The 10,000-nt window shown below is 52.7% G+C and overlaps 1 protein-coding gene across 1 annotated transcript in view; it reads right to left on the bottom strand.

The window, feature by feature from the left end:
- The window catches only part of vps13b (vacuolar protein sorting 13 homolog B), a gene marked incomplete at its 5' end in the record, with an annotated part of 281,095 nt that overhangs the window by 125,415 nt on the left and 145,680 nt on the right, over positions 1-10,000 (bottom strand). The window contains 4 exon segments of the mRNA XM_080541013.1: positions 509-680; positions 4,759-4,812; positions 4,814-4,891; positions 4,893-4,970. Of these exon segments, the coding sequence (XP_080397139.1) occupies positions 509-680; positions 4,759-4,812; positions 4,814-4,891; positions 4,893-4,970 (382 nt within the window).

The following is a 10,000-nucleotide window of genomic DNA, read 5'->3' as shown; positions in this document are numbered from 1 at the left end:
CTCCCCCCCGCCCCCCATCCCCGACTCTCTCTCTCTCTCTCTCTCTCTCTCTCTCTCTCTCTCTCTCTCTCTCTCTCTCTCTCTCTCTCGCTCTCGCAGATACAGGGAGGTCCATTGAGAAAAGGAGGGAGAAGAGGGATGATGTCTCTCCAACCTTCTGTTTAGGAGCTGCAGCCGAGCGTTGGCCAGACTCACTTTATCCTTGAGGAGTGACAATGAACTAATGAACCAATGAACGAGGATAGTGGAGGGATCACTCCCTCCTGGTTGGAGACGTTTGGATGAAACTACTACTGTTCCATTTCTCGGACTCCCATTTTTCATCTGTTCTCTATTTCTCTACTGTATTTCCATCCGTATTTCCCCCCAAATCGTGCATTTCATGAAACGACATATCAGAGACTTGCATAAACATGGCTACAGGTGCAAACACGTAAGCTGTGTGCTCTGTTGTCACAGTGCCGATGAGTTGAGGTGTTTTATTTGGGGGGGAGGGGGGGGGAGGTACCTGTCTTCTTGGAGGCCGGATCCGGTGCAAACAGCTTGACGGTGACCTTGGGCAGCATCCACTGCATCCAGAGGCTGACCTTCCCGCTGGTGCCCCCGATGCTGCTGGTCTTCTGCTCCAGGGTCACCGTGTCGGAGAACGGAGAGTCATCCCCCGCGGGCACAGAGTCCCCCTGAGACAAACACACAGGAGAGGACAGGACAGGATTGGTCAGTCACTCATAGGAGCCAATCAGCGATCACGTAAAGTGTCCCTTTCCTCTCAGCGTGGCTAGGCGACACAGCAAACCCTCTCAGTCAGCTAATAGAAACTGATATGAGTTAACTGCTTGTCAGATCTGTGAAACCACATGTCAGAAAAACAGACCAGAATATAAAATAACATTATGGGCAACAACACCCCCAAAATGTGCCTTGGATTGTCCCCCACGCGGATAGCCATAACAAAGCGTCAGTCTCAAGAAAGCCTTATTTTCGCTGGTGACATCAACGTCTGGTTCGTGGAACATGCGGAACAGGGCCATTGTGTGTGACTGTCACTGGTGTTAACCCCAAAGTTAAGCCTGTAGCACCCAGATGGACTGCCTGCCTTGCCTCCCAAGGCCAAGACACACATCTTGCAGCCGAGTGGAGAGAGAAAGAGAGAGAGAGAGAGAGAGAGAGAGAGAGAGAGAGAGAGAGAGAGGAGCAGGATGCGGCCTCTGTGAGCTCTTAGCTCATTACTGGGTTTGGCAGGGCCTGTCGATGACAGCATCGGGGACATTTTTTTTTTCTTTCTCTCCCGGCGATCCCCCAGAGGCGCTGCTTTCCAAACATATATCTGCGCGGCTGACGCAGGGAAGCCAGGAGGCTACAAACAAACAATACGGCAATTTACAGCTCGGAGTGAGTTTTTTTCCACTGAGCAGCGGGACCCCATCACTCTAATTACAGATGGTGTCATGGCATCGACCGAACCCGTGGTCGGTGAGTAGTACGGTGGTAACAAGGTTATCGACCGTCTCAATTAAAAATCCGCTGCGGCTGCGCTGATTACAGATCGTAAAGGGGAAACAGATGAGGAAACTATGTCCCCCTCCGTGGGGGCCACACTCGTTCGCAAATTGAATTTAATCGTGAATTTGAGGCTGGATGACTGCAGATCTCAATAATAAAGGACGACAACAATATAAACAAATGATGACGACGATGCCAAAGCAAAAAATAGATCCACGTTATATGGGAATCGTTGGGGTGGATTGCTGATTGGAAGCATGTGCCGTAAGAGCCAGAACACAGTACACTGGAGTGATGAAAAGCTCTCTGAAACATCAGTGTAGTCTTTAAGACCCCTTAGTACTAGAAGAGACTTTCCTACAACGCAGTGGACCTGTCCTGCATAATCACATTCAAACTGCCACTTCATTGCAATCAATTAGCTAACAAGACCTGTTGCTAGGCAGCCAAACAGTACCGGTTTCACCCCAGCACAGGAGAGAGAGGTAGAGTGATTATTGCTGGAGTGAGTGCTGAGTAACGTGAGCTTGAGATAATGGGGGGAATACAGGCAGCTGAATGAGTCAGTGAGAGACATCCTAATGTGAACTGCCATTTTGGGACTAATTAACTTGAGCCGAAGGCATTTCAGTGAGTCATAATACAGCAGTCAGCGTAATGACAGTGTTTGGTTTACAGTTATGGGCAGTGGGATTAGAGCTTTTATGTAATCCCAGAAACATGAGCCAGCCGCTGTGTGGGAAGCTAGGGCCACTGTGTGCTATAGTACGACTCTGCACTGGGGGGGACTTGGGTTAGGGGCTGGACAGGTGAGGAGGTGGGGGGTTGGGGTGGGGGGGTGGGCTCTGACTCCAACAATGAGGGACATGGGTTAGAGGAGCTGGACGACTGATTTATGGGCTGGACAGGGGAGGGGTGGTGGGGGGAGTGGAGTGGAGGGGTTCAGCTGTCACTTGGCTACCCAGCACTAATTCAATCATAATCAGCAATTACTGTTAGTTTCCGGGATCGGTTGAAAACGGCTTTCTTCCAGCGAATTCAGTAAGTATGTTTGAATAGTGACACACTTGAGATTTGGATTATTATATTGAATTGTTGCAATTATTGTGTTGAAATAGAACAATATGCAATCATGCATTTAGACATATCCCAAAAACCTCATTCCAAAAAAGGGCCCTTGCTCAGTCCAAATAAAGATTCCCCATTGCAGAAGGTATGGTGGGAATCTGAGGCATGGTATCCCATGGCTTGATGAGGTCACTGAGTGTGTTGGCCTTGGAGAGGCGAGAGGGGATGGAACCCAGGACTCCAGGTGGGAGAACCATCTCTGGCAACATCCCCAGATACCCCTGGCCCCCAGGTCACTCCTCACACGCCCTTGGCCACCATCCTCCCCCCCCTCCCCCCTCCCCCCAAACCCAGGCCCCCCTTGCCACTCCCCACAACCCCCTAGCTTCCCAATCATAGCCCACCCCACGCGCCTCTGTCCCCCCTGCCACTCCCCACCCCACACACGCACACTCCTGGCCCCCCTGCCACTCCACACACACACGCACACCCCTGGCCCCCCTGCCACTCTCCACTCCCCCCGCCCCCACACACCCCTGCCCCCCCCCCCCCCTGCCCCGAAGGTGAGGCCTTGAGGACCAGATGTGCCGGCCAGGCCGGGTTCCGCCACGTTCCTGGGCTGCCACAGGGGCCTGTGGACCAAACACAGCTATTTTCCCACACCTCCACACGCCAAGTCCTAAAGTATACAGTTTAATTCCTCCACCGCGGCGCTGTAAACCCACAGAGGAGCCCCGTTTATTTTCTCAGCAGAGTTTGTCTTCGCTCATCAGAGAGACCCAAACAGAGGGAGAGGCGGGCAGGCTGGGAAGTGTCAGGGAGCGAGGGCGGTCGGTGGAGGGCCGGAGAGGAGAGGAGAGGAGAGGAGGGGAGGGGAGGGGAGGGGAGGGGAGGGGAGAAGAGGAGAGGAGGGGAGGGGAGGGGAGAGGAGGGGAAAGGAGAAGAGAGGAGAAGAGAGGAGAGGAGAGGAGAGGAGGGGAGGGGAGGGGAGAGGAGGGGAGGGGAGGGGAAAAGAGGAGAGGAGGGGAGGGGAGGGGAGAGGAGGGGAAATGAGAAGAGAGGAGAGGAGAGGAGGGGAGGGGGGGGAGAGGAGGGGAGGGGAGAGAAGAGGAGAAGAGAGGAGAAGAGGAGGAGGGCGGGGGCGGGGTTGGAGCGCAGGGACAAGGAGTGGGGGGGTGGTGGGGTTGTGGGCGGGAGGGAGGGAGGGGTGTTTAGGGGTTGCTGCTGCTGAGACTTATCAAAACAGCTCCTGCATTCTTGCTCAATCATCCAGCCTCCCAGCGGGCTAAACACTTGGACCACTGTTTGCACTTGGGTAAACAGTGACAAGTGGGCTGTCATGGCCCTCCGCACTACCTCTGGGGCTCTCCCCTGCCCTGCCGCCTCGCAGGGTGGTAGGAGTGATTAAGTGGCGGTGATGCCAGGGGCCCCACAGCGCGGAGGGCCCGCGGGGGGTCAGGGGGGGGCCTTAGATCCCTCTCCCCAGAGGGCCAGCAGCCAGGCTGCTGCTGCTGCTACCAGAAACAGAGGAAGAAGAAAACCCTCTGGTGGTGCTCACGTCTGGGATAAACATCACTTTCAGACGGCGAGGAAAAATAACCCAGCTCTTTTGTTGTTTTTTTCCCCTCCCTCTCTCTCTCGCTGTATAATCTTTCCATCTGATTTCACACGCATTTGCGACCCGGTTGCACTTCTCGTTCGCGAAAAATGTAAATACAGGTTATTGTTCTCTCCAAATGAAGAGGGCTGTACAGACAGGTTTACACTCAATCAAGGGGAAACTTACACAAATCAAATGGATATCATGTCCATAAGGAACAGGGAGTAAGAAAAGACCTGATGGATTTTTCCAAGGCCCTGAAAAACGCCCTAAAACACAACAGCATTCTTCCACACTTCCACCCAAACACGCACCATGTGTTAACACTAACATAACCACTACAAAAACCCGCCAGGAAGACAATATTTAAAGTTTTAAATGATAAATCACTCAAAAATAAGTAAAATGTATACAGTAATGTCTTTAAAACATGTGTGTCTTTTGTGACTCACACACTGCACCTTGAGTATGAAAAATGCATCAGTTCTACTCATAACACTGAGTGTAGATTGGGCAAATACTAAGAGGTGACGAGGGGGCAGGGGGGGAGGCAGGGGGTGGGGGGGGGACGGGGACGTAGTTCTTACCTCTGTTGGGGAGCCAAAGTCTGCGGAGGGGCTGCAGGTGCTGGTGTCAGGGGGGGGCGGTGCCAGCGCTGCTGCGGACGGGAGAGGAGGGGGCGGCGCTGGAGGGGGGGTCTGGGAAGCTGGAGGTCGGAGGTCTGCCGCAGGATGCCCCTCTTCTGCAGGCGGGCCCACGTAGAACTCCAGCTGAGGAAGAGCTCATACAACAGCTGGACCTGGCAGAGAGAGAGAGATGGGGGGGGGGGGGGGGCAAATTAGACCGAAAGAGAGACATCTGCATTTCACAACATCCAGACTGGTTAGAGAGACAGAGGCAGAGCAGAGCCTCAGATCACAGCTACAGGAGGGAGAAAAGCCATTATTTCAAAACAACTGCATTTACAGAATTCTCCTGTATTGCCTGAATGAAGTTATGACTTCAGAGGCGATTACCTTGATTTGACTTGGCAGCTTTATGGACATGTGATACAGAGCCTTGTTAAGGCCGCGCTCAGAGAGGAGAGGGATCAGGGAACATAAGGCAGGAGGCAGGCCTCTCTCTCTCTCACTGACGGGGTTAGCTCTGCCTGAAGTCTCAGCCCAAACACAGACTGTACAGATGTTGTGTGTGTGTGTGTTTGTGTTTGTTTGTGCTTATGTGTGTGTGTCTGTGTGTGTGTGTGCGTGTGTGTGTGTGTGTGTGTGTGTGTGTGTGTGTCTGTGTGCGTGTGTGTGCGTGTGCGTGCGTGCGTGTGTGTGTGTGTGTGTGTGTTCCTGTAAGTCTATCATGTAAACAGCTACAGATATATATCTTTTTTTTCAACTGAGGCTTTCAAGCTTACGAAGGAGAGGCTCACCCTCAGAGGAAAAGTTGAGAGAGCCAGTGGCACCTAAACTGCAGTGTGTCATCAGTTCCCCAAACTCAACCTTCCATGGAATCAATTAGGAGTGACGCTTCCACGTCAAGTCAAGTGCTCTCTAATATTTATCATCTCCTCGCATGAACAACCGATCGAGCTCACGAGAGCCGTAACTTCAAAAAACAACAAAACCAAAACAAAAGTGGAAAACATGACGAGGGGAGAGAGAGAGCAGCAGGGGAATGCGATGCTTTATATTATTCATTTATGCAGTGTGTTTCACAGGGGGGGAGGCGGGCAGAGGGAGGGGGAGGAAGGGGGGGAGGGGGGTTCCAGCAAGCGGCGCTCTTTTACAGTGAGCTAATTTCTGGATTTGAAAACGTTCCCTGGCAGTCCAAGTTCCTCATCTCCCCAGACATTTCACTTCAGCACCACAGAGAGTCCCTCAAACGGAGCTGTGGATGAGGGTTTGGCCCCGCGCACACGCAGCCCTTCCATAAATAAGCATAAATCAAAGGAAAGGCACGACAATACATTACAGCGGGCCATTTCAAACATGTCCAGGAAGAACTGCTAACGCAGGGCCAACAGCTGCCTGCCATACCCGACCTGCTGGACTGACGGCAGGCGGGGAGACGGCCGCTCTGCAAGACCAGGGAAACACACAGGCCAGGCCTGCTGCACTCACACAATGTGTGTGTGTGTGTGTGTGTGTGTGTGTGTGTGTGAGCGTGTGTGTGTGTGTGTGTGTGTGTGTGAGTGTGTGTGTGTGTGTGTGTGTGTGTGTGTGTAAGGGGGGGGGGGGGGGGGGGTTAGGGCTTCACATCCCCTTCCTCCTCAGCTGTGTAGTATTCTCTACCAGCACATTAAGTGGTTACGATCAGTAATTAGGACTCACTGTGCTGAGGCCTGACTACAATCAAAGCGGATGGATTTCTTTCTTTCTTTTCCTTCTTTCCTTCTTTCTTTTCATCTTTTAAAACGCGAACCCTGTGCGTGCGTGCTGGCGTGTGCGGCTGTTCCTTCCCCTCCGCACGACACGGGATTCCGAAATAGCAGAATAGCAGGTAGTGATTTTTTAAAACCTCCCGACGTTTGTTTGAAGGGGCCCCAGGATCCTGATGGCTCAGCTGAATCGTTGCCCGGTAGCCTCCTGCACCTCCTCCCTCCCTCTGCTGGGACTGGCGTTTCCTCTTCCTGCTGTTGTATCTGTGTGTCCCCCTACCCACACGCCCCCCCCCCCCCCCCGAAGTGTGCAGTGACAAGTGACAGATAGATGGTGGTTGGAGAACCAGAGAAGAAGGGGTCAGTGGTGACTGGCTGGGGGGGGCAGGCAGGACGACCAGCGGTCCAGCATTGTTCCACAGGCCCGGGGGGGCGGCGAGCCCTGCCGTCCAAGGAACTGTCATCTGCTGCACTGCTGCTGCTGCTGCGGTGTCGCATTCAAAGAAACAGTAGGGGGGGGTTCCGTAAAAAAGGCGGATCTGGTTTCCAAAACAGAGCTTTCTTTTTTAACAATCATTCATAAAAAAAATATATGAAAAAAACATGGCGGTGAAAGACTTATTTGCATGCCTATCTCTGAGCGTAGCTGTTTATGTACAGATAAACGTAATGGCATTGAGATGTTGGGCTGCTCTGTGTGTTTGTGTGTGTGTGTGTGTGTGTGTGTGTGTGTGTGTGTGCTTGTGCGTGTGTGTGTGTGTGTGTAGTGTGCATGAGGGTGTGTGTGTAGTGTGCATGAGTGTGTGTGTGTGTGTGTGTGTGTGTGTGTGTGTGTGTATGATGGATGTGCTTCTGAGTGGGAGTGGGGATGAAGAGGCAGAGAGAAGGACGAGGTCAGCGTCTGCCCTCCACTCTTATCAGGACCACCTTGGAAACAGCAGCTCCTCTCTGCAGGGTCCTGCTCTGACATTGACGCCCAACTGTGTAGCATTCCTGAACAACACACACACACACACACCCTCCACACACACACACACACACACACACACACACGCACACACACACACACACACACCTGGGGGTAGGCTGTGGACTGTCACTAGCGACTACAGGGTCAGGGCAGTTTTCATAGGATCAGGACAGCTGCTGAGGGGTTTCCATGGCGACCGGGCCCTCGACTACCACTCGTGGCGGTGACGTCTTTCAGCCTCTCAGAGTCGTTGAAATTCCGGGAACTCGGGACAGGCTGCTCCCCTGCTCCGCTGCAGCCATAACTCAAGTGGCTCTACCGCCACAAGATGGCTTTTTAAACAAGTGGGAGGGCTTCTCAACAACGTCCCGGGAGATCAAAACAGTGGGGGGTGGGGGGGGGGGGAAACAGGTCCTTTAAAAAAAAAAAAAAAAAAAAAAAAGGCCTTGCTTGCGTTTCTGTGATGTGACGGTTCACCTTGGGTGTTCTGGGGTTTGGATGACGCGAGCCGCTGCCAGGAACATGCGACAGGGCTGGTGGTCTCCTCTCCTCGTCTGCGTGCATGTGTGTGTGTGTGTGTGTGTGTGTGTGTGTGTGTGTGTGTCTGTGTGTGTGAGGGGAGCAGGATGCTCGCTCCATACCCCCCCTTCCCCCCCCCCTCCCCCCCCCCTCCCCCCTCCTCCTTTCCTCCCTCTCTCTCAATCACTCCATCTTACCCCTTGTTTTACTCTCCCTCTCTCAGTACTTTTTTTCCCCATGTGCCCTCCCCTCCCTTTCACCCTTCCACCCTACTCCCCCCTCCTCCCTCCGGTCCTCCCCCGCCCACCCTCCCCCTCCCTCCGTGTGGCTCCCTGGTGTGTGGGTGACAGCGTCCCCAGAGAACCCCTCCAGCTCCTCTGCTGGTGGTTCCCCCGGCAACCGTGCAGCTCCGACATCCCCACATACATTCCCACAAACAGCCGCCTAATTAGAAGAAGGGCTCTCAGCAGTGTGAGGTCCCTTTTGTTCCCCGGCTTGGCATCACTTCTGTAGCGCTGCGGTGCGGTCTAATTGTTATTAGTTTAAACCGACTCCTGTTGAAAATTAGCAGATCATTTGGAGATTGAGAGAGGGGGGAAAGGCAGAGCAGGAGCGGGCCTTTGTGTGGGCCGGGCCCAAAGTGAATACAGTTACAGTACCATGAGTCACTGGGATCTCTTCTGGTAATAGGAGGCAGAGATACTGTATCTGAGGGTAAACAGAGGAGAACAAAGAACAGAGTCTTTCCATTTTAGTCACCGAGCAGGGGAAAGTTGTCCAGACACCGGAGAACACACTGCCACAGATTAGAAGGCTTAATTTGTTTGTGGTACCCAATCCTCTTCGCCATATCACTGTGGTTCATCACTGCGGTTCGGAGCACTGAGCTACATAACCACTTCAACAATTCCACGATTAAATAAGAAGAAAAAAAAACAAAAACGTATTGACTATTATAGAGAGAGAGAGAAAAAAAAAAGACATTTTAGAACGGTGGATGTGGCTACTCGGGCAGAACTGTTGAGGCACTCTATGTACTGTACTGTAACGGAGCATTCAAAAACAGAACCGGGCCCAAGGAGGACACAGATGTTCCAACATGTCAATATTCATCTTGCTTTCACCAAAACACAAAAACGCCCAATAAAACAAAAATGATGGGTCATGGAATTTCCTCTCAGACAAGACCTCGGACCAAAACTAACAGGCCGTGCTCCCTTGTTTTCCCTTCCACTTATGCAAATTGAATTAGATTCTTAAAAACGAGGCACGTTGTTTATCTCCCCGACATTCTAGATAAACAAGACGACATGCGGCGTTTGCCACGAGACAGCGGCAGGGGCCAGGGCACGATTCACAGTTTCCAGAACACTTCCATGAAGGGCTACAGAGCAGAACAGAACAGTGCTGATGATGGACAGGCTGTCTGGGCCCGGGGGGAGCCCTCTCTGTCTCTCTCTTCTCTCTCTCTCTCTCTTCTCTCTCTCTCTCTCTCTCACCTCTCTCTCTCTTCTCTCTCTCTCTCTCTTCTCTCTCTCTCTCTCTCACCTCTCTCTCTCTCTCTTCTCTCTCTCTCTCTCTCTCTCTCTCTCTCACCTCTCTCTCTCTCTTCTCTCTCCTCTCTCCTCTCTCTATACACCCCCCCCCCCCCTCCGACATCAGGTTAGCATCACGTCTAAAGCCAGCACAGAAAGGTGCCAGAGTGTGTTCCCTCTCATAAGAAGAGCGTGTTCCCTAGCAGGCTCCTATCTGAGACGACTGGATAGCATGCAGGGGCATGGTGAAGGATAGACGGTTGAGTTATTGGGATTGGCTGAGAAATCAGCCGACACAGAAATGAGCTGCCCCTTTCCTGCTCTTCCCTGGTGGTTTGTGGAGGGCTGGGCTCCTGTTTGAAGGAGGGTCAGAGAGGGCGACGTGATGTCGCCACAGCGGGCCACACACACCTGCAGTTGATTCTACTGCATGAGTC

Source organism: Nansenia antarctica (assembly GCF_963989245.1).
Source record: "Nansenia antarctica genome assembly, chromosome: 10".
Lineage (NCBI taxonomy): Eukaryota > Metazoa > Chordata > Actinopteri > Argentiniformes > Microstomatidae > Nansenia > Nansenia antarctica.
This window is presented reverse-complemented; position numbering and strand designations above follow the sequence as displayed.